This window comes from Drosophila sechellia, chromosome 2R, assembly GCF_004382195.2.
Source record: "Drosophila sechellia strain sech25 chromosome 2R, ASM438219v1, whole genome shotgun sequence".
Classification (NCBI taxonomy): domain Eukaryota; kingdom Metazoa; phylum Arthropoda; class Insecta; order Diptera; family Drosophilidae; genus Drosophila; species Drosophila sechellia.
The window spans coordinates 16310753-16337369 of NC_045950.1; the positions used below are offsets into that span (position 1 = coordinate 16310753).

The 26617-nt window shown below is 48.7% G+C and overlaps 10 protein-coding genes across 11 annotated transcripts; 4 read left to right on the forward strand and 6 right to left on the reverse strand.

The window, feature by feature from the left end:
* Positions 1-142: 142 nt before the first annotated feature.
* LOC6610041 (arginyl-tRNA--protein transferase 1) lies at positions 143-2769 on the reverse strand. 2 transcript variants are annotated; one of them, XM_032717203.1, is made up of 8 exons: positions 2579-2769; positions 2071-2505; positions 1615-1787; positions 1262-1414; positions 808-989; positions 588-751; positions 382-533; positions 143-324 (listed from the first exon to the last, which is right to left on the reverse strand). In XM_032717203.1, the coding sequence occupies exons 1-8, from the start codon at positions 2661-2663 to the stop codon at positions 232-234; spliced, it is 1437 nt and encodes a 478-aa protein (XP_032573094.1). In that variant the 5' UTR covers positions 2664-2769; the 3' UTR covers positions 143-231. The 2 variants fall into 2 exon arrangements, with proteins under 2 accessions (XP_032573094.1, XP_032573095.1); XM_032717204.1 differs by lacking the exon at positions 1262-1414 and adding an exon at positions 1066-1215 and having other exon boundaries at positions 2579-2767.
* Positions 2770-2994: 225 nt separating this feature from the next.
* On the forward strand, positions 2995-7079 carry LOC6610042 (hormone-sensitive lipase). The gene is made up of 4 exons (XM_002034622.2): positions 2995-3101; positions 3530-5902; positions 5964-6089; positions 6150-7079. The coding sequence occupies exons 2-4, from the start codon at positions 3536-3538 to the stop codon at positions 6303-6305; spliced, it is 2649 nt and encodes an 882-aa protein (XP_002034658.1). The 5' UTR covers positions 2995-3101; positions 3530-3535; the 3' UTR covers positions 6306-7079.
* Positions 7080-7093: 14 nt separating this feature from the next.
* Positions 7094-8207, reverse strand: LOC6610043 (proliferating cell nuclear antigen). The gene is made up of 2 exons (XM_002034623.2): positions 7953-8207; positions 7094-7893 (listed from the first exon to the last, which is right to left on the reverse strand). The coding sequence occupies exons 1-2, from the start codon at positions 8058-8060 to the stop codon at positions 7219-7221; spliced, it is 783 nt and encodes a 260-aa protein (XP_002034659.1). The 5' UTR covers positions 8061-8207; the 3' UTR covers positions 7094-7218.
* A 105-nt stretch (positions 8208-8312) lies between these two features.
* On the reverse strand, positions 8313-9053 carry LOC6610044 (DNA replication inhibitor plutonium). Its single transcript, XM_002034624.2, has 3 exons — positions 8983-9053; positions 8524-8928; positions 8313-8467 (listed from the first exon to the last, which is right to left on the reverse strand). Exons 1-3 carry the CDS (start codon positions 8996-8998, stop codon positions 8364-8366), a joined length of 525 nt encoding a protein of 174 aa, XP_002034660.1. The 5' UTR covers positions 8999-9053; the 3' UTR covers positions 8313-8363.
* A 62-nt stretch (positions 9054-9115) lies between these two features.
* On the forward strand, positions 9116-10222 carry LOC6610045 (40S ribosomal protein S18). Its single transcript, XM_002034625.2, has 5 exons — positions 9116-9169; positions 9282-9342; positions 9411-9445; positions 9582-9767; positions 9828-10222. The coding sequence occupies exons 1-5, from the start codon at positions 9116-9118 to the stop codon at positions 10095-10097; spliced, it is 606 nt and encodes a 201-aa protein (XP_002034661.2). The 3' UTR covers positions 10098-10222.
* Positions 10223-10266: 44 nt separating this feature from the next.
* Positions 10267-16273, forward strand: LOC6610046 (phospholipid-transporting ATPase ABCA1). The gene is made up of 9 exons (XM_002034626.2): positions 10267-10493; positions 10554-11055; positions 11108-12250; positions 12300-12852; positions 12917-13873; positions 13930-14158; positions 14219-14404; positions 14458-15348; positions 15852-16273. The coding sequence occupies exons 1-9, from the start codon at positions 10267-10269 to the stop codon at positions 16030-16032; spliced, it is 4869 nt and encodes a 1622-aa protein (XP_002034662.2). The 3' UTR covers positions 16033-16273.
* Positions 16274-16900: 627 nt separating this feature from the next.
* On the reverse strand, positions 16901-19710 carry LOC6621727 (putative sodium-dependent multivitamin transporter). Its single transcript, XM_032714938.1, has 2 exons — positions 18489-19710; positions 16901-18431 (listed from the first exon to the last, which is right to left on the reverse strand). Exons 1-2 carry the CDS (start codon positions 19468-19470, stop codon positions 17650-17652), a joined length of 1764 nt encoding a protein of 587 aa, XP_032570829.1. The 5' UTR covers positions 19471-19710; the 3' UTR covers positions 16901-17649.
* A 211-nt stretch (positions 19711-19921) lies between these two features.
* On the forward strand, positions 19922-21374 carry LOC6610049 (sister chromatid cohesion protein DCC1). The gene is made up of 3 exons (XM_002034629.2): positions 19922-19959; positions 20019-21158; positions 21215-21374. The coding sequence occupies exons 1-3, from the start codon at positions 19922-19924 to the stop codon at positions 21312-21314; spliced, it is 1278 nt and encodes a 425-aa protein (XP_002034665.1). The 3' UTR covers positions 21315-21374.
* Positions 21184-24136, reverse strand: LOC6621085 (ATP-dependent RNA helicase DDX24). The gene is made up of 5 exons (XM_032715586.1): positions 22620-24136; positions 22442-22561; positions 21932-22384; positions 21693-21876; positions 21184-21633 (listed from the first exon to the last, which is right to left on the reverse strand). Exons 1-5 carry the CDS (start codon positions 24046-24048, stop codon positions 21375-21377), a joined length of 2445 nt encoding a protein of 814 aa, XP_032571477.1. The 5' UTR covers positions 24049-24136; the 3' UTR covers positions 21184-21374.
* A 145-nt stretch (positions 24137-24281) lies between these two features.
* Positions 24282-26349, reverse strand: LOC6621089 (phosphate carrier protein, mitochondrial). Its single transcript, XM_032714986.1, has 4 exons — positions 26209-26349; positions 25463-25673; positions 24632-25396; positions 24282-24560 (listed from the first exon to the last, which is right to left on the reverse strand). The coding sequence occupies exons 2-4, from the start codon at positions 25653-25655 to the stop codon at positions 24394-24396; spliced, it is 1125 nt and encodes a 374-aa protein (XP_032570877.1). The 5' UTR covers positions 25656-25673; positions 26209-26349; the 3' UTR covers positions 24282-24393.
* Positions 26350-26617: the final 268 nt, after the last annotated feature.

Below are 26617 nucleotides of genomic sequence, written 5' to 3' on the forward strand. Positions count from 1 at the left end.
CTGCTTGTTTCTGATAAGACGCGATTATGAGTGGAAAATGTCAGCTTTTCAGTAAAATATGTACGAGTGACGAGCATATTATTCTTTACATTCCAGTGAAGGCGCCTACCTGGTGTAGGCAACGAACAAGGGTGCTAGACCATTTAATAACGAAATTATTAAATCATTTTATATTTTCAACATATTGCTATTGCGAAGGGCATATAATTCAAAATTCAATTAATGGCAACATTACTTCACGTATAGCATGCGACGAGCACACGCTTTTCCCACGAGCTTTCCGTACTCAATAATGGTATCGACATCGCAGACAGCCCCGCGCAGCTGTAAATAAAACGTATATTAATTATGAACCACTGATTTTATGGTTAATAAACATGCCTGCCTGTAGTGCCTGTAGTTCGTGCAGGTTTTCGCATCCAAGAGCATCATAACTTCGTCTAAATGCTCCTTCAAGAACTCATTCACATCCCTAGCTGCAGGATCTTCGTTTAAGCGCTGGTATTTATGTTCGTCTAGCTTAGCACGAATGACTGGATATACGCGTGATTGTTATTAGTACAGCATATTGGCAATCGCAAACTTACCATCGGTGAGCAGTAGCCATTCATAGGTCTCCGGGCACAGCAAGTAAGAGGGGGACAACTTGCCCTTGTAGCGCATTTTGGGGCAGGAGTGTATGTAGAAACCCATATAGTAATACTTTAGAGAAGGCACATTCTCGGCAAGCGACTGCACGAATTCAATTTCCCTGTAAGAATTTCTTCTATGCAGTTTTATCTTTCTTTGCACGGAATCTTGCTATACCTGAGTGAACCATATGTGCCAAGCGATAAAAAGCTATAGTCCGGATCGTAGAAAAAGTACACCGAGCTTACACAACCCGGCAGAATGTCAATCACGCCCACGGCAATCAGCTTGTCGTCCAGCCAGTACTGTTGATGAAACGAACCGTAGCCCATTGCGGGACCATCCCTGGGTTTCTCATTCTGCAAGCAAAAACGTCCCGGAAATATGAGGTTAAAAGTAAAACTTTTAAGTGTTTGCAGTATTATAGAGGAAAACCTTCAGGGGAGTCGCCTGCAGATGGTCCTTGTACGCGTCCTGATTCTTTGGCGGATCATTATGTATTGATATCTGGTACTTCTTATAGAGCGCAAAACTCTGGGGCAGGGTCCGCCGGAACTCGTCGTCGTAGACGTGAATTAAGCGCAGCTGCGAATATATTTTTGAGGCAAGATGAATACTCGTTCATAATTACCTTAAGAGGCGATTTGACCAAGAACCGCTGCATACTAGCTAGGGTGAGGCGTGCTGGGTTATCATTATGAACGGTTATTTGGTATTTGCGATACAACGCGATTACTGCATCGGCACAAGTGCGCTCTGTGTCTGAGGAAGCGACCAAAACGATCTGCAAGAACACAAACAGCACAAAGACAGATGTGTCTACATGTAGCGGGAGACTCATACTCGGGGGACGGACACAGGAAACACATAGGCGCAACATACAGTATAAACCCTTATAAACATATGTACATAGGTTCACGCAATCCAGCTTAGCTTTGCAAACGGTCAAACTAATTATTCTATCGACATTTATTCGCAACGCACCTTTAGCCGATGTTTGTTTGCCTCGCTGTCTGTGTTCAAGAAGTCGCGAAGAGTCTTCTCCTGGGAAACGGATTTCGTTGAGATGGAGGCCGAGTCACCCAGCTTGGCACGCCGTCGATCCAAACGCATCTGCTTGGCCTTCTTGCACGGCTTGTTTGAGATCGGTGCTGCGGCTGATAAACAAAAGAGGGAATGATATATATTTACATAAAGATAATGCTTTGATGACTAACATACGCTAAGTTGAACATTTTGTTCCAAATTGTACATAAAATTTTGTTTAAAGAATCTTAGATAAGATAATCATTAATTACACGAGTTGATACTATTGCTCAGTTTGCTTATAGATTATTTTTTTACTTATTACGATGCTAAAGACTTGACAAAGCATTATAATCGAATCAAACCCCTTTTGCAGGGGTTCGCTACCAAGCACAATTAAAGGAGCATACGCACATTTGTTGGACCCCAGCGTAGGAGCTTCGCCCGCGGGAGCAGTTGCCTGCATCGTCGGCTTCTTCTGAGCCGTTGCCAGTGATGCAACATGATCGACATTGATAACAGTGGGACTCTTATCGGGCAGCTGGGGTTGCGGTTCGCTGGCCGTGACCTCGGGAGCCCCTATGGCGTCATCGGCTTCGGCTTCCCCGTCACCGTCGCCGGCTTCCGGTTTGGAATCTCGCTTGCCGTCGCGCAAAAAGCGATTTATGCGTCGAAGAATGCGCTTGTTCGACTTGGACAGCTTGAACTCCAGGCCATTACACTTGATTGTGTAGCAGGGGCAGCAGGTCTCCTGGTTGCGCAGCTTGTAGCAGTAGTGGCCGCACCGCCGCCAGCCACGATCAATGAGGTCCTGGTAGTCCTTGCAGTCCAGCCGATACGCGTGCATACCTGTCATTCATGACGAATCCGCAATAATTGGTACATTGCACCTGGTTTTTGGACTGGTTTTGCATGTTCTCACCGTGCGACAGGCTGCAGTTCGCTCCCGCGCAGTAGCCGCACTTGCTGTGCTGGCTGCCATAGTACTGAACAATGCTGCCGCTCATTATAAAGCTCTTCCAACACCGATTAGAGTACAAGCATAATGCATTTAATTACGACTAAAATATTTAAGCTGCAAGCCGCTCTGTTGCGAAATTTTATATGCAAGCAGTGTGACCAGTGCACTACGATTAAAAAACACCTGCGCAATAAATGGTAATAGGCCATGTACACTGCAATTAGAAATTACTTACTTATCTCATCTAAGAGATAATATATATTTGGATTTATAAAGTTCTATTTATTAAATTTTATATTGAATCATTGTATGACTAAATTTAAACTTAAAATATTATGGGAATGCCCCTATTCTGTATCAACACGGCCACACTGGCCAAATCGGTTAAATCGGTGCGAAGTCTTATAATAATAGTAATGTTTGGAGCCGCAATAGGTGCACCAATTAAAAATGCATTAAGCTAAAAGCAACGAGTTAAGAATCTGTAAGTAAATTTGTCGATAAAAGCCACAGTGCAGAAACACGTCGCATTGACAGTTGGAAACTTCAGACAAATTCGTTTAGTGCGTAGTTGTTAAGTGAAAGTTTTTAGTGGCTTACATTGTAATTGCAATGCAAATACACTGCAAGAAAATTCTAATTCACTAAGTTTCAACAAAATTCAGAGTGGCATTTATTTGCATGTAGGTAGAAAGCTAACAATATACTCATCCAAGTATAAAGTTCCCTGTTTTGAGAGCACCAATAAACTGGTTTCAGTCTCAGAGCGACCTTCATACCCACAAAGTTAGTCACTCTAATCCGGGAAAGCAGTGCATCGAACATGGTTATCACCTGTCGTTGCAGCTGTGCTAGTGCGATTGTCTTTGTTTGCTTGCAATAAATGCATAACCAAATTGGTTTTCTCTGCAGTACACTATGATTGACGCGGCTTCCGCCGAGCGGGGAAGCCCCCAGTTTATTGCCCTCTTGAATGACAATCTGAAACTGGGCCACGACGACGACGGCCCACAGGCAGTCAATGGAAAGGACACCCACCAGTACGTACCCGCCGACCTGGAGGCGGCCTATGGAACCTTGTACGCCGCCTGCCAGGATCACGCCGCCTTCTTTGCCAGGGACCACACCGAACTCGGCCAGCGCCTGCATGCCGCCCACATTGCCTGGCAGGACTTCATTGTCCTGGCCAACCGACTGGTCCAGCAGATCGCCGCCTTCGCCCACGAGTACGATTTCGACGAGCAGACTCCGGGCAATGGATACAGGAGCTTCATCTACGTGACCAACGCCTGCATCGCGCATGGCATTAGCATCTGCCAGCAGCTGACGGCCACCCGTTCCACCATATTCTTCCGCAAGAAGTTTTACATGAAGGAGGTGGAGGCCTGTTCCCAGCTGTTGTCGTCGCTGTGCACATGTCTGCAATACCTGCTGATCCTACGCCAGTGGTCGGCCAGCACGGGTGATCTGTTCGCATGCGGAAACCACACTGCCGAGCAGCTCTTCGAGCTGGGCGACACCATCAACCAGTATTGCTTTTACGGACGCTGCCTGGGCTTTCAGTATGGCGACTCGATACGCGGAGTTCTCCGATTCCTTGGCATCAGCATGGCCAGCTACTCGGAGTCGTACTATTCGCAGGAGGACGACGGCCCCATCGTTAAGACCACACGCAGCCTGTGGACCAGCGGCAAGTATCTTATGAATCCTGAACTGCGCGCCCGTCGCATCGTTAACATCTCGCAGAATGCTAAGATAGACTTTTGCAAATCCTTTTGGTTTCTGGCCGAGTCCGAGATGATGCACAAGCTGCCCAGCATTGTGGGCAGCTCCATTAAGGTAAACCGCCTCATCGAACTGCCAGCCGAGCCGCTAAAGCTGCCTCGCCGTAAGGATTTCAAGGCATCGGAGAATCTCAGCAGTGACGTTAACCAAAACCAAGGCGATGGTGATTTTGTGGAGATTCCCGTGCCCACGGCACATTTGGGACCTGGTCTACCGGTCTCTGTCCGCTTGCTGAGCGCGAAGCGACGTGCGGGAATGCTGGGTGAGGGTCGCTATCGCGGCTGGCGCAAGCCCATTCCGCCAAGTCCTTCGATTCTGTTTCACTGCCATGGCGGTGGCTTCGTGGCCCAATCGTCCAAGTCGCATGAACTGTATTTGCGCGACTGGGCCGTGGCACTGGACTGTCCTATTCTCTCGGTGGATTACAGCCTAGCTCCTGAGGCACCATTTCCACGCGCCCTGCAGGAAGTTTACTACGCCTACTGCTGGCTTCTGAACAATACCGAACTCCTGGGCACAACGGCTGAGCGAATTGTGTGCGCAGGTGACTCGGCTGGAGCAAATCTGTCTATTGGAGTGGCCCTCAAGTGCATTGAGCAGGGAGTCCGAGTGCCAGATGGTCTGTTTCTGGCCTACTGCCCAACACTCGTCAGCTTTGTGCCCAGTCCCGCCCGCCTTCTCTGCCTGATGGATCCCCTGCTGCCCTTCGGCTTCATGATGCGCTGCCTTCGTGCCTATGCCGCTCCCGCCCAGGAGACACTGCAGCAGAATGCCAAGCAAGTCGAGGATGCCGCCCAGATACGCAATGCCCCCAAGTCGAATGTGGGAAGCTTGAACTCCAGTCGCCGCACCTCGATGGCCAGAAGTCCGCTTTCGCCGCTGGAAGCCAGCATGGAACCAGATGACGAAAGCAGCGACACCTTTGCCAGTGCCTCAGCCTCTTACCACAGCCAGACGGTGGAGCGTACCGATCTCCCCCACACCGAAGGCGACAACAGCTCGTGCGTCTCGTTCGAGGACGACTCACAGCCCATTGTGCACTACCCAATCGAAATATCAGCCGACCCACCTAAGGATACCGCCTCTGCAGCCTATATTGACAACTTTTTGGACAAGTATCTCATTGACACGGCCACAATGGAGGTAACCGAAGAGACAGCTCCCGAAGCAGCGCAAGCGCAGGCAAATGGTCATGCGAAGATCAGCTCCGATGACGATATTCTTGTGGAGACGGGCCGGGATCTCGTTGCAATAGATACGCTGCAGGGTCGTCTGCAGGAAGCCGTCAACAATATAACCAACACCTTGACGCGCTGCACGCAGTCCTATGAGATTCATGGGAGCAACGTGATGGGTCAACAGGACGTGCGCAACATGGACGCACTGATAGCGCGGAGTCCCAGCGAGGAGTTTGCCTTCGATGTGCCTAAGGATCCATTCTTGTCGCCATACTGGGCCAGTGATGAGTGGCTTTCCAAACTGCCGGAGACCAAAATACTTGTGAGTTCATATAGTTAAAAGAAGTATTGGTATTAAATATTTTTATTTATTTTCCGTACAGACACTTAACATGGATCCCTGTCTGGATGACTGCGTTATGTTTGCCAAGAAACTGAAGCGGCTGGGGCGACAAGTTGACTTGGAAATACTTGAGGGGCTGCCGCACGGATTCCTAAATTTCACAATGGTATGAAATGCGCTGGCGACAGAAGCTTAGGAAAAGTAATAACATTGTTTTAACGTTCAGTTATCCAACGAAGCCATGGAGGGCTCAAAGAAGTGCATAAAATCTCTTCAGACGTTGCTTCAAACCGATTCGAAGCTCAAGAACATTGACAAAGGCAACTCGATGGATGACGAGGAGGAGTCCTCCAGTCCCAGTGCAAGTCTAGCGGCTTCATAGGATGAGTTTCCATCGGTGTATATGCCTATTGGACTGGAGAACTAAGCCCCAGACAATGAACAATATTAACCGATGGCAGATTGTAAGTGGCAATGGGATTTCACCATCACTGTAAAATATTGTCACCTGCATTTATACCCATTGGATTTCTCCACTCACATAGGCGTGTATATCGAATTTTGTTATGCGCAGGAACAATTTAAATTGTTCATTGTTAAACGCACTTTCTTGCTTTTTATTACGTATGTGTAATCTCAAAGGTTTTTTTATACAATTTTATATGACACAGCTTTCTATGTTTTATATACTCACAAACTAAGTAGGATGGATAGGATACGTATGTATGTAGCTTCTAGCATAAGCAAGCCAAGTATGCAAGTATTGGAAGCGTGTAAACACGCATTATTTATTACATGTATTTACATACGATTAATGCTCTTGAATGCAGGCACACACTCGCTTAGAGCTCTTTGTTGCAAAACTCCCGACTATGTGCCTCATACGGAACGAGTACTTATATACACAGTGAATAGAATAATCGCCCATAATTACCCTTGATTTCAAACTCCCCCAATAGTTCGAACAGATTTTTTGCAGCTGCGGAGGCTAACAAACGTCAATGTTGGAGATATGCCAATGTTTTTTTGTCTATCCCACGCCAAGGTGTTTGATGAACCACTACTCTTAATATACGTTTGCAATCTCTCCTTAAACGATACCCAGTGTTATATATGGAATGCGAATAAATGGTTATTACGCCTAAAATCAATTGTACAACTCAACAGCAGTTAACATTACACAGTATAGCTTTTATTGATCAAAAAATGCGGATTTACTTAAAAGTTAGGAATGAAGTGAACGTGGGAGGATGAGTGGTGACGATGCGGGAACATAAATGAGGAGCACAGTTGACTTATGTCTCGTTGTCCTCGATCTTGGGTGCCAGGTAGTAGCGAATGTGACCCAGATCCTTAATCGCATATTCTACTACCAGCGGAACATTTGCGCACATCGACAGCTGCACTTGGGTGGACAATGGCGTCGCCTTTGTGAAGGCGTTCAGGTAGCGACAGGCAAAGGTCAGCGTCACCGGCTCCTGCATCTCGATGATCACCGCCTCCTCCTCCTTGTCGACAGAGCCGGTTTGGGCTAGCTTAATGTTGGCGGTGCCCACATCGCCGCTGGCCGAGAACTTGACGCCCTCCTTGGTGCAGCAGATCACAACGGATTCGCTGAATTGCGCCAGATCGCGGCAGATGCGAGCGAACTCCATGGCCGGCATGCGGACCACGCACGAGAAGTCCGTCTCCGGTATGCCCAGGTGCTCCTGGTCGAGGTTCATGAGCTTCATCTCGTAGTCGGATACCTTCTCCTGGTTAGCCGATTCGAACATGATGGTGACGGTGTCGGCGTTATCCTGCGCCTTCATCGTCACATTGTCCTCGTTGTTGGCGCACTTCAGAATCTTGGCCATGCTGCCCAGATTCATGCCCATGGAGAGATTGCGGTCGCAGCGGAACTTGTCGAAGCCATCGGAACGCAGGGTCAGCGAGACAAGCGACACATGGGAGTTGTCCATGGCCTGGAGCTGTGGGTTGAACAAGGTGTTAGGATATGCATTTAAGATCTTTTTGGTGCAGTTTGTACCTGAATGCCGGAGTCGCTGCAATCGAAGGTTGCCTCATTTAGCAGATCTTTGATGGCATCCAAGATCTTCTTCAGGATGGTGGCTTGACCCAGGCGTGCCTCAAACATATTGAATGTGTTTTATTATTTAAATACTGGTGACGGGCTTAAGAATTCAACAGCAGTAATGTTGCCGCGGCTGTGACTTTCGTATGAATGATGAACGTGGGCTGTTTTTTTTACTTTCAGGCGGGCTAAATGAGCGGGATAGGGATGTGAAAAGCCACGGGCGATATCGACTGAATCTATCGATGGCAGCCAGCGAGCGACCTGCCAACTGGTTTGATTAACAGAACAGCTATACGTTCACACTGGTTAAAGAATATTAATATATTAAAAAAAATGAATAAATTATTACAATATGACAATACATTAACGCAGACGATTGGTAATAAAAGTGGGAGGGGAGCGCGCATTGCGCTTATCTAAGCGGCCTGCAGCTTTAATCATTCCACGCAGCTCTGCAACTCCCAGACCTAAAATAAATTTCTTTTACTTAGTTGCTTTATAAATACACTTCATTTTTACTAACCATGCACTGTTTGAGTTTCTTGCACGCCCCTCGGATCCAATTGGGTAAAATAGGCCACCAATGCGGAGTGTTTTTGCAGTGTAGCCACACAAAGAGCCGGTATCATCGAGGACAGATTAAAATCCTTGTAGGATCTTCGTCGCAACAGCTCCTTTACTAAATTCAAATGCCCAGCATAAGTGGCCAGTGTCAGGGCATTTTGTCCGAAGTAGTTCATAGCAAAGATGTTTGCCCCAAATTCCAGCAGCGTACAAGCGCACTCAAATCTCCCCAAATAGCAGGCCTTCAATAGGGCGGTGTTCCCATACATGTCCACATCCTCGAGGTTGTGTTGCCTGCCGTCGCGAGCCATGGTGCACACGATGCGCAGGGAAACGACATCGTCCTGTCCAACGCAACTGAGCGCTTAAATGCAAATTTGTATCATTATTAGGAATTCGCATTGCTAATTTAATTTACCATTTATTTCACCCATTCTGCAAAGCTTTCATATAACGGTGCTCTAGGGATGCAGTACGCTATAACTTATTACGAAATGTGGGGGATAAAATTAAAAATATAAACTAACAAAATATATTTTTTAAATTTTCAAATGTGCACAAAGAGCATAGCTAAATGGCACTTTAAGCATTTTCATGAAACAAAAGTTCGGCGCCTTTTGAATTTTTAAATTTGCATTAGTGATGGACCAGAGTGCGCCTAACAGCACACGGCGAACTATTAACAGCACGCGGACTGAACGTGGCAGGCAACTTTAGGTCTTTTACTTCGCCTCAGGCAGCCACATTAATTCGGCCTTCTTTTCTTTTCCCGTTTCCGGTGAGTGGTGTGCTGCCCATTTGATTTTGGCAAAATTTTAAACCAAAATACCTCTTAATTCTTTACAGTGAGGAGTAAATACGAGAATACAAACGGCAAAATGGTGAGTTACCCTAAAATATGTGCGATTCTGAGCGCCAAGCGACAAATAGAATGTAAATTGCAAAGCCGTTAGCTGTTGGCAAAAATGGCGTGGTTTATATGCATTATACTAATGTTTTTTTGTTGCATTCTTGCAGTCGCTCGTCATCCCAGAGAAGTTCCAGCACATCCTGCGTATCATGAATACGAACATCGACGGCAAGCGCAAGGTGGGCATTGCCATGACCGCCATCAAGGGAGTGGGTCGCCGCTACTCCAACATTGTGCTGAAGAAGGCCGATGTCGATCTTACCAAGCGCGCCGGTGAGTGCACCGAGGAGGAGGTAAGTTGAGCACGCCCAATCCGTTCCAGACACACACCAACCCAAATTCCATGTTTGCAGGTCGACAAGGTGGTGACCATCATCTCGAACCCTCTGCAGTACAAGGTGCCCAACTGGTTCCTCAACAGGCAGAAGGACATCATCGATGGCAAATACTGGCAGCTGACCTCCTCCAACTTGGACTCGAAGCTGCGTGACGATCTGGAGCGTCTGAAGAAGATCCGCTCCCACCGTGGTCTGCGTCACTACTGGGGCCTCCGTGTGCGTGGCCAGCACACCAAGACCACCGGTCGCCGTGGTCGCACCGTGGGTGTGTCCAAGAAGAAGTAAGCTTAGCAGCGTTCCCTGCCGGAACGGATTTCCGATTCGACTTTAATTTTCACATCAACCACAAAATAAAAGAAAACACGGAAGCCGGAACGTTTTAGTGCGGAGTATACGTGAAGTTTGTTATATTTCTAATCTGTTTACGTGTTGGCGTCATCTAAATTGTACGAATATGTCCAGTGGCGAATCGCCGGTGAATCCGCAGAGCAGCATATGCCTGCTGTGGCTGGTCATATGCAAGACGGCCCGCTTCCAGTTCTCCAATACGCTAACCAGCGTGATCATCATTGTGGGGCCCATCGTCGTCTTCCTCGTTTATGCGGCGACAGCTTTGTTCCAAGAGCCGCAAGAGGAGACGTCGGTGAAGTACCCGCCCGTCAACATCACAACCAAAGTGCCGTATGTATAAGCCGATTGCCACAATAGTCCAGGCCACCCTGACAACACCCTATGAACCAGGTACATATTCTACTCACCTGAGAACCTAGTCTTGGCTGCTGTCATCGAGGATGTCGTTCACGATCTGAAGGCCGTGGGCAGCCAGGCCTTTGCCAGCGCCTCTGAACTGAATAATGCGCTGATAGGAAAGGATACATATGGCTACGTGGGCATTGAGTTTGACGACAGCTTCAGCGACATAAATGAGCTTCCGATTAATGTCACGGTGGGCTTGCGTTTTCCGCTTCACCTGCGCAAGAATCCCAAGATGGTTTGGGACAACACTTCGATCTTGAAGCACTCCAAAATGGACATTGATTACTATCAGGTGGAGGGATTTTTGGTTGTGCAAGCCAAGCTCAGCGAGTCGTTGATTAGGGCCAAAAACGAAGCCGTCGACCTGCCGGAAGTAATCCTGCAACACTATCCCGATGTAGCGGAAGTGGACAACTTGGATAATAGGGTAGCTTTGTGCGGAGTTCTTTTCCTGCCTGTCACCATATCCGCCGCATATCTGGCCCAAGTATGCACTATGTTATTTACTTCCATATATGCTAGCTTAATGGTATTTTTAGATGATTGTGATGGAAAGGCGCGATCATTTGAGGGACATGCTGGAACTCATGGGCGTGAGGGCATGGATATACTGGTTGTCCTGGTTTCTGGTGGCCTTCCTGCTCCTGTCCATTCCCACTGTATTCATGGTTCTCTTGCTGAGGTGGCGCTACTTTTCGCTGAGTGATTCGACGCTGGTGCTGTTCTTTCTGCTGGTCTACAACTTGGAGGTCCTCACGTCGGCCTTCATGATTTCATCCTTTTTCTCGGACACGGTCGGCGTGCAGGTGGCCATAGTGATCGTGCACCTGGTTGGCTGCCTGCCATGGCGCCTATTGCTCATGGGCTATAATCCTACTTTACCGCGCACCATATTCGTCTGCTTGTTCCTGAACAGCTCGTTGTCCATGGGACTACAGCAGTTCATTAAGAGCGAGAACCTCCGCTTGGGCATGCACTGGAGTTGTCTCTTTAAGCGCACCGATTGGGATGAATTTGTGCACCTGGGCCCCATCCTCCTCTTCATGCTGTTTGGCTGCGTGTTGCGCATACTGGTGCTGGCTTACATGGAACAGCTGAGGAGTTATCGAAATAGAAAGTGGTATTTTCCGGTCCAGCGTTCATTTTGGTGTCGATGGAATAGGCGACCTCGATCCGATGACTTCGATGTCGAAGGGCAGGAGACGGGCATCAGAGGCCATCCTCTGATCGTGCGGGCCACGAACATTGAAAAGGTCTTCAACGAATCGGTTGCAGTTAAAGAGCTCAATCTGAACTTTTACCAAGACGAGATCACCGTGTTTCTGGGCCACAACGATTCGGGCAAGTCGACAATCTTTATGCTGCTGGCGGGGTTCTTAAGCCCCAGCGCCGGCGAAATCACCATCAACGGCTACGACCTGGCCACCAATCAGAGGAAAGCACGGCAATTCATGTGCATTTGCCCGCAGCACAATGTGCTGTTCGAGAAGGTTGACGCACGATGGCACCTCCAGTTCTACTGTCGCCTCAAGGGACTGAGCCGGCGGGAGGGTTCTGCCGAGACGGACAAGTATCTGGAGATCGGCCGCTTGCAGGACTTTGCCAACACCAAGGTGAAGAATCTGCCGAGCGGTATTAAGCGTATGCTCATGCTGTGCTGCAATCTGTGCGGAAACTCCAAGGTACTACGCCTACCCTTGTGACCTTTAGTGTAGGTTTCCTGCATTGCAGATACTCCTGTTGGACGAGCCCGGCACCAGCATGGATCCTGCAATGCGCAGCAACATGTGGGACCTGCTGCGGCGGGAACGCAAAGGTCGCTGCATCATCATGGCCACGCACAACATGCATGAGGCCGAGGTGGTTGCGGATCAGATTGTGGTTCTGTGCGATGGCCAGGTGATCGGATACGGCACCATGGGCTTTCTCACACAGATCGCGGGCACGGACTCATCTTACCTGCTGATCTGCACCAAGATGGACACGTGCTATGTGGCGGAGGTGACGAACTTTCTGCAGATCCGTTTTCCGGACATCAAGCTGCACAACGAGTTCAGCATTTATGTGACTTACGAGCTGCCCACGAAGCATGTGGCGCAATATGCGGGCTTGTTTCTGGAGCTGGAGGAGGCATTAGGCGAACTGAATCTGGCAGAGATCAGCGTGTGTGCCCCCACGCTGGGAAGTGTCTTTCTGCGGATGGGTGAGGATATGAGGCAGTCCTGGAACCGAATTAGCTCCTTTGACTTGCTGTCCAGTCCGTCGCCCATGTCGTCCCTGCTCAGTAAGTGGAATATGTGCATACATATGTTTGCGCATCTTTATAAGCACTAAAATCCAATATCCAGATCTCCTGCCCACCTTCGAAGTGCGCGAGGACGATGGTAGCGTGAAGTGTTGCAACCAGTGGCGGGCGATCGTGGGGAAGAAGAGTCTCTTCACTTGGCGCCACCGCAAGTTCTACTGCACGATCATTGCGACGCCAATCATCATCTGCCTGCTCATCATCTCGTTTGCCATCTTCATCTTCCTGGTCGATCATCACCTGTGCGAGCTGCTGGTCACGGATTTGAGCATCTACCCCAAGGCGGTCTTTGTGATCGATTCACCAGCGGAGGGGAATAGGTTTGAACGACGCTACAAGGCGAATGTCATCGGGCTGGGAGGCACAGTTCGGAGTACGGCTGGTACTCCTATCGATGACTATCTCCTGGTGGAGATGAAGTCGGATCAAGTGAAGGTGCAGCATACGTTTTTGGCCGGCGCCACCTTCGACAGCGACGCCAACTCGATCGTCGCCTGGTCGAACAACAAGCTCAAGCACGGATCTCCACTCTCATTGGGCCTGGTGTACGCGGCCATTGGGCAGGAGCTGGCCCAACTGCATATACGGATCGTGAACAAACCGTACCAGGATACGGTGCAGCAGGCAGTGCGGGGACTGATCTACGCCAGCACCATTGAGTTCGCCGTGCTTGTGTTCCATTACCTTGTCCTGAGCACCACCATCTTTGCAGTTTTGCCGATCCTTGAGCGGCGGTCCAAAGTGCAGCACCAGCAATTCAGCAGCGGGGTGAGCAGGAGCACCTACTGGCTGTCGCACCTGTCCTGGGACTATTGCTTTTACATCACAATGATCTTGCCTCTGATCGTGGTCGCCGGAATCACAATAGGTTCCGTGTTGCCCGTAATAGTTCAGTTGCTTGCCTTCGGGTTCTCCGCCATTTCATTCACCTATATGTTGTGCCTGATGTCCAATGATTTCGGCAAGATGTTCAGCATTATATTGTACATCAATATGATAGGTAATTATGGCTTTATTGTATGCCTTTTGGATACTGTAAGGTAACTTTATTTCCAGGTGTTTTGGCCCTCTTCATCCACCCAAAGAGTCCGCAAGCTCGGTACGCTGTTATTGAGTCCGTGCTTTTGGTCCATCCACATTATTCCTTGTGTTGCGGAATGTATGAGGCGATACGTACGAGTACCTACAGCTTGAAGGCGCTACTTTACCTGATATTCGGCGGAGCGGTGTATCTTATCATTGTTGTGTTCGCATGGGTTCCGCGCCGACTAAACTATGTCTTCAAGTTATGTTGAGATCAATTGTGCTCTAACTTCATGCTAACCGATTACCAATTGTTGTTTAGGTCCATTCGCAACGAAAAGATATACCCACGCTACGAGGATGAGGATAAAGAAGTTGACAAAATCCGGCGGAGATTAGCCTACCTGACCACCGCGCATTACGCATTCTTTCCTCTGATCCTGAAGAACCTATCGAAGCGCTATGGCAGCTTTGTGGCAGTACGGTCCCTAACATTGGATCTCAATCCGTGAGTATCACTTAAGTATGAAGGTGAAGCTAAGTCACAACATCTTTTTCCAGTTTCGAGTGCGTTGGCTTGCTGGGCAGGAATGGGTCTGGAAAGACCAGCACCTTCCGCATGATCGCGGGCATGGAGTCGATCACGGCGGGCAGCATTCACATCAAAGGCTACAGCCTGAAGACGCGTCCCAATGACGCCTCGCGACACGTGGGCTTCTGTCCGCGGGAACCGATGCTCTCGTCGTTCATGACTGGCAAGGATGCGCTGCGCTTCTGTTGCATGATCAACGGCATTCGCAAGGAATATATCAAGAGCTTGGTGGCGTCATTGGCCGAGTGCTTTGAACTCGTACCCCACATGAACAAGCGCATCAGCACATACAGCAATGGAACGAAGCGGAAGCTAATGATTGCCATGGGCACCCTGGCGCCCTCGCTCATGTGCCTGGACGAGCCCACCGCCGGCGTGGACATGCATGCCAAGTACGAGATATGGAGGATTTTGGACGGCATCCGCCAGGGTGGTCGCAGCATTCTGCTGACCACGCACAACTTGGAGGAGTGCGAGTTTCTGTGCACCAATGTGGGCATCATGGACCACGGCTCGCTGCTCTGCTACGGATCCTTGTCGCGTCTGAAGCACCGCTTCAACATGGGTATTTTCGTCAAGGTGAAGATGGGCACCAACGATGACCGGGACAATTGGATGCGGCTCACTATGATGCCCCCAAACGATAATGAAATGGGAAGCATAGTGGGCGCTCGCCGCATGATGTTGGCGCACTTGCTTAGACATCACAATCCTCCAGTGGAACCAGTCAAGAAGTCGGGGACCAGTCGAGCCCAGCCGGACACCACAAATTCGGAATTGAACATGCGCAAGGACTACGAGGCGTTGCTGCAGGAATTGGAGGAGGTCTTCAAAAGGGACCATCCATACAGTACTGTCAGGTATATTAGTATATATAATATATATATGTTGCTCACAAGCTTTTTGCTCAGATTACATTTGGCATACGTTTCGTATGAGTAATTTTCTATGCATATTTTCAAATCAATACTTATCTGAAAAAATTCAACAAACTGAAACCGTATCCATATGAATTGAAAAAGTAGGTTTTTCTATTTTCGTTTTTTTTTTTTTGGGTCACGATCACTAATTATCACTAATTAACGATATTGACCACTTGCAACAGCAGATTGAAATTTTCAATAACTTTGTGCACACACAAAGATTTATATGTAGTCTGGGCAATAGCGGATACTGACACAGAAATGAAAATAATCTTGTTTATGTTTTGTTTAAAGAAGTCAAGCTTGATTAAAGGAAAGTTATTATGAACTCACATATGAAAGTAGCTACAAATCATAGTTATATCTTGTAATTTATTTAAGCTAAGATTTATTTTGAGCTAAGAGTTAACTAATTAATTATAATTAATTGTTCCCCCCAGCGAGAAGTACTCCTACCGCGGCATGATCACCTTCTGCATTCCCAAGGGGCAGATCAAGTGGTCCGCGATCTTCGACTACATGGAGAACTTGAAGGATGAGCTGCAGATACTGTACTACTCGGTCAGTCATACGACTTTCCAGGATGTGTTCATGAAGTTTGTGAGGAAGCACAATCAATAGAACCATAAATCCCACAATGAATCACCCAAATGAATGCGGTATCCAAACGAACACCTTATCGTATCAGCGAAACTATCTGTGAAAGCTTTGCTTCCAAATGCTAACAAATGGCCCAAATCATCAGTTGGCATTGCAAAAAGCGGCTAAACAATCATCAGTCGGCCAATTGATACTCTTATATGTAAATCTGTATGGTTATATTTTATGACGTTGCTAATGAATACAAACAAATGCCTTGAGATTCTCGTTGGTTAACGTAAATATGGTTAAAAATAGGAAATCGCACACTAAGTTAGAGTAAACAAGAATCGGTTATGGCGTAACTATTGTCCATCCAACGCTTTTTGTCTCCTCTTTCGCCAGAACATTAGCCAAAAATGTGTGTCATGGTACTTTGAACTCCAAATCCGTTCTGAAAACTTTCCACGCGCAAGACGAGCGTGGTCTGGGCTTATTAATGATGTTTCGACAAATCTATCAATTGGCGTTTGTTTACAGGAGAACCCATTCACATGGCTGACCCCGATGGCTTCTCCAATTTTAAGCAATTTGCTGTCTCCGACCCTCAATTAGACTTTGTTCCCGCATGGCGCAATAGGGAATTGGCAAAGGTAAACGCTTGAAAGTTATGGCATTCGTTCCGAAATAGATTCCTCATCGAGTGAGCAATGTTGGGAGAGCCTCGCATAACCTTGGTAGCTGATAGCGTACGAATTTGCTTATCGCAGGAAGTATTCCACAAATCGTGATTTCTGAAAACACTCATGAGCTGTGAGCTAACCGAGTAATTATTTCAATCCAAGCTGCAGCTGGGGATTGCAAGTATCATGTTTCCCCAGCAGTAGCAAAAAAATGCAATCACATTTTGTAGAACAGATTTCTTTAATGATCAGCAGTTTGGCTTTACAAATACACATAACTTTCACTGCTGCGAGTTATTGTTCAATGGTTGATTGCGACACGACAAGAGTATATATACGAGTATATATACATATAGTAGAGGTATATAAGTAAACAGAACTCACACTGTGGCGCAATGTAATGCTTTAAGAGCCATGTAGTAACTATTTATAGGCGGTGCTCACTGTAGTGTATATCTAAAATCCCGACTTCGAGCTGAATGATTATTATAGTACTATGTATGACAATATCGAGTAACTAGAAGGTTTAAATATAAATATCCCATTAAAATTAGATCCACTACTAAATCAATCATTTATGTGGCGCATTGTGGCTGCCAATGCTCAACATGGGAAAGTAGTCGGCCAACACGCTTTTAGGCTCCAAATTGATTATTGTCGCTCTGTAAAAGTTCATTGAGGTAGAATCCTACTTTTTATACGTTATTGTAAAAAACATTTGACTATTCTTAATGATGCGCTTGTGAACATTTGCAACACGACTACTAAATACTAATTATCGTTGTTTACATGTATATGGAAGACTCTGTTTTGGTCGCTCTGTATGCCAGTTTCGTTCACACAGGTATACAAAAAGGTCACATAGTTATGCACTTTTAGGTACGACATCCGTAACAAGACTACGCAAATAGCCGACGCCTTCTGGAAATTCTTTTATATGTATATATATTCTACACTAAATCTAAGCCGGACGGAACTACTGCTCAGTTAGTTTGGTGAGCGTTTCGTCCTGGGCAGTTTGGTCTTGTTCTTCTTCGTGGCGTCGCCAGCGGCGAGACAGCATGGGTGCGAAGAGATCGTAGTCCAGCTGCTTCCGAGACTTGTCCAAATAGATTTCCGCGTTTTCTGCCTTTCCAAAGTGAGCCAGCACAATGCTGCTGCCATAGCCGACGACCACGGCGATAAGAAAGCCGATCACGCTCAGCCACAAGTAGGAAATTCGATATAACCAGAAGTAGTCCGGTTCGATGACCACTCCACTGCTCTTTGAGCTTAGCTCGATGGCACGCGCCATTACAGCTGTGGCATTCTCACACCCCGCTGTGCTAAACTCCAAGGTAACTGGCTTTGGTTTGGGCCCGCCGAATCCCATCCAGAAGGAAACTATTAGGGAAACGAGGAAGCCAAGCAGCACGCCTCTTTGGTTGCTGCGTGTAGTGAAGACTCCAAGTGTGAAAATGGCCAGCAAAGGACCGCCCACCACGCCGAAAATGGTAAGCGAGGCCTGGAGAACTCCGCCCATGGAGCCAGCCACAAAAGCCAGTCCGATGCACAGCAGGCCAAAGATGCATGCCACAATCTTGGTGGGCATCGTGGACTTGGAGTCAATTAGCGTCCGTTTAAATATCGCCTTGTACAAGGGCTTCAAGTAATCCTCCAGTGTTACAGCCGACAGCGAGGTAACTGCTGACGAAATTGTGGAAAGACTGGCGGAGAATATTCCGGACACGAACAGGCCGCAAAGTCCAGGGTATTGACCTGTCGGGAAAAGAAATCAAATAATGGAAATCCTTATTGTATGTCTTTCCAACTCACCCATAGTCTCCAGTGCGAAGAGGGGCATGATTTGATCCCGCTTGTCGATGCGTCCCTTTAGCACTGGGTCACAATCTCGATAATAGTAGAATATGGACAGTCCACTGAAAATGGTGCTAAAACTAAGCATTCCTAGGATGGGCAGGTTCCACCAAAGCGCCGACTGAGCGCTCTTCAAATTGTGGACACTCAGGAGTCGCTGCACTTGCGTTTGATTAACTCCATACAAGGAGAGGTAAGTGACCATGCCGCCAATGATCAGAGACCACCACGTATGCCTCACAGTGGGATCCAATGAAAACTCAATGAAGTTGACGCGTCCTCGCTCCACAGCCACCTCCCAAATGGCCGCGAATCCGCCGGCCTTAATGGCCGTCACGGCAATCACGGCGTAGATGGCGGCAAACATGAGGAAGGACTGAAACACATCCGTGATGAGCACCGCCTTCAGGCCGCCAAGTGTAGAATAAAAGGTGCACACCAGTCCAATGACGACGATGGCCATTGATCGATGAATGCCGGTTACAGCTTCCAAAGCGAGCGCTGGTGCATACAGTGCAATGCCCATGTAAAGCACCATTTGCACGGTGAAGGCCAGGGAGGCGGACAGGCGGGTGGCCTGGCCGAAGCGCCGCTCCAGATACTCGTACACACTGGTCGTCCGCATCCTGTAGAAAACAGGAAGGAAGAAGTACGCGGCAATGGGCGTACTCAGAACGTAGGCAATGTTGATCACACAGAAGATGGTACCGAATTCGTAGGACTCGTTGGAGACGCCCATCAGTGAGATGGCGGACATGAAGCTGGCCATCAGGCTGAAGGAGACCGGAAAAGTGGTCATGCTCTGGTCCGCCATCAGGTACTCCTGTGTGGTCCTTTGCTTGCCGCCCGTATACCGGTAGTAGATGCCAATCAGAGCCGATATGACCAGGATGGTGATCAGCACGGCCGCATCCCAGGAGTCGAACGTTCCCACGGGCATGTTGTTGTTGACTGGATTCCGCTTGTCACAAAACTGGAAGTTCGACGTCCGTCACTGGCCCTAATTGATTTTTCCACAAGCGTCACCACCAGCGGCGATTGGACGCTCCTCTTGCCCAGCAGTGACCTTTGGCGCAGTCAACGTTTTCTAAAGTACGTCAAAGTGCACGGCGAACGGCGGAAAACAAGACGCGTGCTCGCGAAATCTCCGCGCAAAAAAAGAAACGTTCTTGCCGAGGCTACGACCGTTAAATAACTGATCAGCTGAGCGGTGAGTGTGACCTTTGAAGGTGTGCGGTTTAATGCTGTAGTGTTTTCCAAGCACATTAAGCTTACATATTAACAGGCCGTTGAATACCCTCAACGAAAGCAACATTGCTGTGATTTGGTCCCACTACTTTTTCCCGCTTATTGTTTTGGTTAATTTTTTGTTTTGTTTACATGCAGCGAACATGGAGTCCATGGAGGTTGATGAGTCTGCTGCCCAGCTGTGAGTGCCTTTGGTATGCCTGCGTAGGAGTTATAATGATACCCAACCACCCGCCATAGCTACGTTCGCACGCCGGAGGATGTGAAGGCCATAGTGAAGCATGCGAAACTGGACGAGCGCCAGTTGACGCAACTCACCCAGGCTCTGTACTTTCCCTCGGCGGACGTGGATTCGGACAATCTGCGCCTGCTGGAGCTCGATGGGCACATGCTGGGACAAATCCGGGACGGACAGACACTGTATTTCAAGGGTGGCCAGAACGAGAAGCTGGTGCTGTGCACCGATGAGCGAACGTACGACGTGAAGGGTGCGGAAATCTCCAACAGCCTGTTGCTGGTACCGGACCTCAAGTTTGCCGCCGCCACCAGTACCTCGCCGCTGAAGAGTCCGCGCACTGGCAACGCCAACGCCTCCCTGGAGCGCAGCCTTAATGACAGCACGGAGGATGAACTGGAGGTGCCGCGAACTCTGGAGCAGCGGCCGGTGCTCAAGGTGTTCCACGAGTACTTCGAATGCCGCGAGATCAGGCCACGCTTTCGCAAGCTGGGCGAGCTACTGCAGCTTACTCGATATTCGGGGCCGGAAAACGAGTTCTGCGTGGAGCAGAAGCTACTCTTCACCTTTTCGCAGCTCCTGGACACGGTGCAGTGCAGCCGCGGTCAGTTCATGGAGGGAATGAACCAATATCGAGCCATAGAACTGGACGGGCGAATGCGCGTGATGGAGTACGAATACGAGTATCGCATTATTAACATGATGCTGGGTTTGATAAGCGAAAACTCGTGGGCCTTGGACGAAGTGGAACGGGAGGAGACCATCAATGCACTGAAGGGCATAGCTCCAGAGGATGTTGTGGCTGGGCTGTTTGATATCTACACCACTCCCAGCGAACGTTGCCCGGGCAAGTTTGAGTACCAGGTGTCGATGGTCTCCCGCATTGTGGCACAGAACATTCTTCAGCCGGGTTTGCGATTCCGCAACGAGGAGTTCATGCGCACCTGGCAGGAGGCACTGCCCGAGGGCATGTCCTGCGACTTAAAGTACCTACGTGGTCTGGGCATTTGCCACAAGGAGGGAGCGCAGCCTTGCATACGCTCCCTGGCAGAGGAGTTACTGCCCACCAATATAAGCGATCGCATGCGGGCGCTATTTAAGACTAAGCAGAGATGGACGATGGAGGAAATGGAACCGTACATAGAGTAAGTAATGATGAACACATATCTATATTGTTTTTGATTTTCGGTTTTATAACTAGGTGCTTTACCACCCCAAACTTGTCCGTTTCCACACTGCTGGCCAAGCACGCTCGCTCATTGACCGATGGAGGTGTGCGATACTTCGTTTCAAAGCATTGATGGAAACATCCAAGGCGTTAACTTTGTATCTCTTATTCAATAAAACAGCTTTAAGTTAGATTAGGCATTCCTTTTTCGCTTGTTGCGATCTTTTTTGGCCTGCTTCTGGTCTTCTATGGCCGCCTTCATGGTCTCCACGGCGCTTTGAGTATGACTTGTGGCTAATTGGGTCGCCTCGCTGTTGGGATACTTGAAGCTGAAGCCTCTGGGGAAGATGGGCTGAGCCAGCAGGGCATTAAGCTGGGCTCTGACCGTCTCCACGCGCAGCCGATTGCGACGTCGCTCAATCACAAAGGGGTCCTCATCCTGGTCACTGCCACTGCAAAAGTAAGTTAGTTATAGACTTCATTTAAAGGAGGTCTGGTTTAGAGAACTTACGATTCGTCATTGTAGCCATCAATGATCATGTCCATTTCCTCAGCGTGCTTCTTCATCCAGCCGCGCTCACTCTGCACGCGCTTCAGCTTCAGCTCCTCCTTGTCCAGATCTCGCGCCAGATTCACACGCTCGCGGACCGCTCCCAGAAAACGCTCCGAGATGGGGAAAAGCGGCAGATCCTCAGCTAAAAAGTATACGGATATGTAGAACCTCCTCCAGTTAGAAAGTCTTTCACTCACTTCTCTCCAATGTTTTGTACAGCTTCACATAGCTCTTGACCTCTCCCGGCTCCATGAACATGACTGTTATGCCATGCTTATTCGCTCGTGCTGTGCGTCCCGATCGGTGTACGTAGTTCTCACTGGTGCGCGGCACTTGGTAGTGGATCACATGCTCCACATTCGGTATGTCCAGGCCACGAGCAGCCACGTCAGTGGCTATCAGCAAACCTGTCGGACTGTCACGGAATCGCTCCAGGTTCTTCAGACGCTGCTTCTGGATCATGTTGGCATGCAGGGGTAGAGGATTGCAGTCCAGCAGGCCGAAGAGCGTGGCCAGTCGTTTTACGCAGTCTATGGAATTGCAGAAAACAATAGTGCGTCCTGGATGGCGCTGAATGAAATAGTAAAGATGGTAATCCTTGTGATCAATGGGGCACAGCAGACGGCTCTCGGTCAATGTTTGTGCGGTCTCTGCAATTGATCCTTATAAATCTGCTGTTTAGTCCATGATTAACTATGAATACTTACGCTGCGAGCTGGTTATATCCACAATCTTCGGCTGGGAAATGCCCAACTCCTCAATGAGACTTTCAATCTTCTGATCCACCGTCTGTTTCACAAACTTGGGCCGCTTACCCACATTTCGCTCTGAAAGTGAAAGAGTTCTGGTTACTTTATGGAATCTCGAAAGATCCGAGTAACTTACTCTGCATGTGATCGGGCAGATCATGGACCAACGTCAGAGTGGCCGAGTAAACAAAATTTTGGCGCTGATGCTTCTTCTGTTCGTCCGAATTGAGAACCTTGAGTAGACTGCGCAGCTCTTCGAAGTGTCCCTTCTCTACCATGCGATCCGTTTCGTCGATGACCAGGAAACTGACATCCTCGATCTTGCCCAAATGTCGATTACCCTGGGCGTAGAGTTCCCAGAGGCGACCAGGTGTGGCCACCACGATGTCCGGGCACTGGCGAAGCACTCGTTCTTGTTTCGCAACTGCTAGACCTCCGAAGATGGCTGCCACTCGAATGCCTGTATACTTTGCAGCGGCCACCAGGTGATTCTTGACCTGCACGGCCAACTCCCTGGTGGGTGTGAGAACCAGACCGTACAGGGGAGTCTGCACACGCTGGGTATGCTCCTCCGCATCGCTCTCCTCATCACTGGCACCGGAAACATGATCCAGTTCCTCCGGCGGGGGCGTCAGCTCGTGCTCATCTGCCGCTGGCTCCGGCTGCTGTCCCTTCACCTTGGGCGCTTTGCGTATGCCAGAGCGAATATTCCTTTGCTTCAGCTCCATGATTCCGGCGAGCATGGGTATGCCAAAGGCCAGGGTTTTTCCGCTGCCCGTCTCAGCTGCTCCAAGAATGTCCTTTTTGCCGTGGATGGCAGCCGGCAGAGTAAGTGCCTGGATTTGTGTGGGCGTCTTGAAGCCTTGCTCGCCGAGGGCACGCAGAATGGAAGCGGGAACACCCAGGCCGTTCCAGGCGGACACATCTTCGGCTTCGTCCGTGGGGATGGACACTAATTCGGGTGCCTCTTCGTCGCTCGACTCCTGCTGGTCTGCCGAATCTTCCGCCTTGGCCACTTCTTCTGCTTCGTCGTCTGATGGTGGTGGTCTGAGCAATGCGAAACGATCTGCCGCGTGTTCATCACTGGATTCCTCGCTGTTGTCGTTTTCCTTTCCCTTCGATTTCTTCTGTTTCCGCAGCTCCTTTCGCTTCTCACGCTTCTCCCGTAGTTTTTGCATTTTTTGCGCATGTCGCTCGGCCAGGCGGGCTTTCTTACTGGTCCTGGCAGCGACCGCTACTTCATCCTCGCTTTCAGATTCGGTGGAACTCTCGCTGGATTCCTGCTCGTCGCCCTTCGACACCTTCCTCTTTTTCTTCTTCAGCGTGCGCTCTCTGTCTGGATTCCGAGATGTGGTCCTCTTCTGCGAGGACTTCACCAGCGATGCATCGTAGTCCTTGAGGACCTCCAGACCAATTAATCCCTCGTAGCCGCCACAATCATCGGATATCACGTGGCCCTTGATTTTCACCTTCTGCCAGTTTTCCGCCTTCGAAAGTGCAGGCTCCTTTGCTGCGCCTTTTAGCAGCTTTGGTGGCTTTGCTGTTTTCTGCTTATTCTGAACCATAATTATATATTTTTAAACTAACAAAAGTTTAATAAACATGCAGTTAAAAAAACCGCGTGTTGAATGCTGCTTCTTCTTGCCGCTGTTTGTTGACATTGGACAGGGCTGTTATGCTCAGCTGTTTGGTATGGAACTAAAAGTGCTAAAATAGTGTTGGAAAATGGCGAGATGTGCACTCGAGCTTGGCGGTTATTTTGAATTTAAATTTTGTTTTGCCACTTGATACAAGAGCGTTTAATTTTTGTGTTGTTTTTATTTACTGTGTGGTTTATCTATACAAATCAAGTTTAATTCGATTAACATTCTGCTCGCTCTAAATTTAAAAACAGTTAGCTTATATTTGGTTTACTGCTCGCCAGTCACGCCCAGCTTCTTCTTCAGGGACTCGGGCATTTCTGGTGGTGGTGGGCGTGGCATGCGCAGGAACACCTTGACGGCATCGTAGATGAACCACTGGGCGGCGGTCAATGTGCCGATCATCACGATCCTGGGCACCAAACCGCCCCACAATCCTGAAATAAAAACAAAGCGAAAGTTTTAATTGAGATTGACACAGGAAATCCCTCCAAGTGTCAGCACTTACCAGACCAACCCAGCTGCTTGGCCACGTCCAGGGCGGAGGCACCCTTGGCCTGGTTCAGCTTGGACACCACTGTGTCCGCCGGATGCGAGACGATGGCGCAGAACACGCCGGCAATGTAACCGGCGGCGAAGGTCACCACCAACTGCTCACCCTTGGTGCAATCGGCACGTGGCTTGGGCACCACATACTTGTACAGCAGCTCCAGCGTCCGCTCGAAGCAGGCGAACTTCATCATGGTGTACGGGATCTGGCGCATCCACAATGGCACCAGGCCCTTGTAGAAGGCGGTCACGCCCTCCTGGGCCGTCATCTTGGGCAGAGCCTCGCGCAGTGTCTTGGCGAATCCGGGCGTAGTCTGGATCTTGACCTTGGCCGCCTCCATGGGCGCCAGGGCGATGTCGGCGAAGAACTCAGCGGAGGCCGATGCAGCCAAATAGAGTCCGGTTCTGTAGAGGAATGCGTTCTCCTCGCCGATAGCATCGCCGTACACCTTCTTGAAGACCTCGTACAGGCCGAACTTGCACAGACCCTGCATCGAGTAGCCGATGAAGGTGGGTGCCCATCCCTTGGCCAATCCGCGGACGCCCTCCTCAGCCAAGCTGATGCGGAAACCGGTGAACACGCTCTTGTACTTGGCCGGGTCCACCTGCAGGCGGCACTTGACCAAATCCAGGGGCACCACCATGGTGTGTGTGGAGCCGCACGAGATGATGCCGCCCAGACCGCACAGCAGGAAGTAGTGGTTCGAGCCGAATTCGCAGGAGTCTGCAGAGGATTAACAATAATTATATCCAACTCATTGGAGATTCCAGGAGGTGTCATCCCACTTACCACCCTCGGCAACGGCAGCGGCTGCGATGTTGTGGTTTGGAGTCAGCTGGCGTGGAGCAACATCCCTGAGGGTGGGGGTCACCACCGCGGAGGATGTGGGGGCGGAAGTGGGCGTGGCTGACTGGCAGTTGACGCTGGTGAATGGCGACTTGAACGTTGAGTTCTGCGCGGCATCGAACAGGGACTTAAACATGATGCCTTAGAAAAAAGCCTTTGAAAATGGAGATCAAGGGTTTCGAAAGGTTTAAGGTTAAGGTCATGATGTAACAAATTAAATTCCAAGTAGTACCGCCTACACAAAATACATGATCTATTTTAATTGTTTTTAAATCTATAAATTAATATTTTGTACTTTCTTTTGGCAAAAAAATTTTAGTTCATAGAAGTTATGTTCTTAAATCCAGAAAGATTATACAATTATTTAAAAACTGTTTTTCTGGTATCATTATCATTTAACTATTAATTAGCAATAGTAAATTATGAGTATTGGCAATAATATATTCAATCCAAAACCACTTCGGCAAAACACCATAATTTTCGTAAACTTTCTTTTTCTTTATATTCAAATCGAGAATGTATAGTTGCATTTTTTTTTACATAACTATTTTTTTTTCTCATTCGCCAAACACTTTTTATGCATTACGTAATGTTCTCCCCTGAGTACGTATTGTATCACTTTGCATATATTTCGAAATTGTTCGAAAACAGAACGGTTTTCAAAACACTGAGCAAACTTAAACACTCACTTCAAAGTGCGGGGTATCGGAGGAGGTGAAGTGCAGATACGGTTGAGATATAGTTGAAGTATAGAGTCGTTGTTGGGCTGAAGTGTGGGGACCCAAAACAACGTTCGTCGTGCGCCAGACCAGAAAACCAAATGCAGTGGCTGCAATGGAATAGTGAGAGCTAGCAGCTTCGGTTCAGGGTTGCCAGCCGAGTGCAAAGCCAACCGGTTGATAACGGTTTCGAAACGGTTGCGCATCGGGTAAGAACTTACGCCACAAATTCATAGGCAAACGGTATAAAGAGACTTTCTTTTGCAAGATATTGAATATGTTTGCTATCTCAGCCTTATGACATCGGTTAATAAGGGTTATGAAACGGTTGGGTATCGCGTAAAAACTTACACCAAAGATTCATAGCTTAGCTCTGAAT

Coding starts and splice junctions, on each gene's coding strand:
- LOC6610041 (XM_032717203.1), bottom strand. CDS start 2,663: ATGAGCGGCAGCATTGTTCAGTACTATGGCAGCCAGCACAGCAAGTGC. Junction 1,415..1,614: donor CAAACAAACATCGGCTAAAG/GTGCGTTGCGAA, acceptor GTGTTCTTGCAG/ATCGTTTTGGTCGCTTCCTC. Junction 752..807: donor GGCACATATGGTTCACTCAG/GTATAGCAAGAT, acceptor AAATTCTTACAG/GGAAATTGAATTCGTGCAGT.
- LOC6610042 (XM_002034622.2), top strand. CDS start 3,536: ATGATTGACGCGGCTTCCGCCGAGCGGGGAAGCCCCCAGTTTATTGCC. Junction 5,903..5,963: donor TGCCGGAGACCAAAATACTT/GTGAGTTCATAT, acceptor TTTTCCGTACAG/ACACTTAACATGGATCCCTG. Junction 6,090..6,149: donor GATTCCTAAATTTCACAATG/GTATGAAATGCG, acceptor TTTAACGTTCAG/TTATCCAACGAAGCCATGGA.
- LOC6610043 (XM_002034623.2), bottom strand. CDS start 8,060: ATGTTTGAGGCACGCCTGGGTCAAGCCACCATCCTGAAGAAGATCTTG. Junction 7,894..7,952: donor GCAGCGACTCCGGCATTCAG/GTACAAACTGCA, acceptor TTCAACCCACAG/CTCCAGGCCATGGACAACTC.
- LOC6610044 (XM_002034624.2), bottom strand. Junction 8,468..8,523: donor AGAAACTCAAACAGTGCATG/GTTAGTAAAAAT, acceptor AATTTATTTTAG/GTCTGGGAGTTGCAGAGCTG.
- LOC6610045 (XM_002034625.2), top strand. CDS start 9,116: ATGTGCACAAAGAGCATAGCTAAATGGCACTTTAAGCATTTTCATGAA. Junction 9,170..9,281: donor AGCATTTTCATGAAACAAAA/GTTCGGCGCCTT, acceptor AGGCAACTTTAG/GTCTTTTACTTCGCCTCAGG. Junction 9,343..9,410: donor CTTTTCTTTTCCCGTTTCCG/GTGAGTGGTGTG, acceptor AATTCTTTACAG/TGAGGAGTAAATACGAGAAT.
- LOC6610046 (XM_002034626.2), top strand. CDS start 10,267: ATGTCCAGTGGCGAATCGCCGGTGAATCCGCAGAGCAGCATATGCCTG. Junction 12,251..12,299: donor ATCTGTGCGGAAACTCCAAG/GTACTACGCCTA, acceptor CCTGCATTGCAG/ATACTCCTGTTGGACGAGCC. Junction 15,349..15,851: donor CATCCATACAGTACTGTCAG/GTATATTAGTAT, acceptor TGTTCCCCCCAG/CGAGAAGTACTCCTACCGCG.
- LOC6621727 (XM_032714938.1), bottom strand. CDS start 19,470: ATGCCCGTGGGAACGTTCGACTCCTGGGATGCGGCCGTGCTGATCACC. Junction 18,432..18,488: donor CTTCGCACTGGAGACTATGG/GTGAGTTGGAAA, acceptor TTTTCCCGACAG/GTCAATACCCTGGACTTTGC.
- LOC6610049 (XM_002034629.2), top strand. CDS start 19,922: ATGGAGTCCATGGAGGTTGATGAGTCTGCTGCCCAGCT. Junction 19,960..20,018: donor GATGAGTCTGCTGCCCAGCT/GTGAGTGCCTTT, acceptor CACCCGCCATAG/CTACGTTCGCACGCCGGAGG. Junction 21,159..21,214: donor GAAATGGAACCGTACATAGA/GTAAGTAATGAT, acceptor TTTTATAACTAG/GTGCTTTACCACCCCAAACT.
- LOC6621085 (XM_032715586.1), bottom strand. CDS start 24,048: ATGGTTCAGAATAAGCAGAAAACAGCAAAGCCACCAAAGCTGCTAAAA. Junction 21,877..21,931: donor GTACAAAACATTGGAGAGAA/GTGAGTGAAAGA, acceptor TATACTTTTTAG/CTGAGGATCTGCCGCTTTTC. Junction 21,634..21,692: donor GATGGCTACAATGACGAATC/GTAAGTTCTCTA, acceptor TTACTTTTGCAG/TGGCAGTGACCAGGATGAGG.
- LOC6621089 (XM_032714986.1), bottom strand. CDS start 25,655: ATGTTTAAGTCCCTGTTCGATGCCGCGCAGAACTCAACGTTCAAGTCG. Junction 25,397..25,462: donor CGCTGCCGTTGCCGAGGGTG/GTAAGTGGGATG, acceptor AATCCTCTGCAG/ACTCCTGCGAATTCGGCTCG. Junction 24,561..24,631: donor CAAGCAGCTGGGTTGGTCTG/GTAAGTGCTGAC, acceptor TTTTTATTTCAG/GATTGTGGGGCGGTTTGGTG.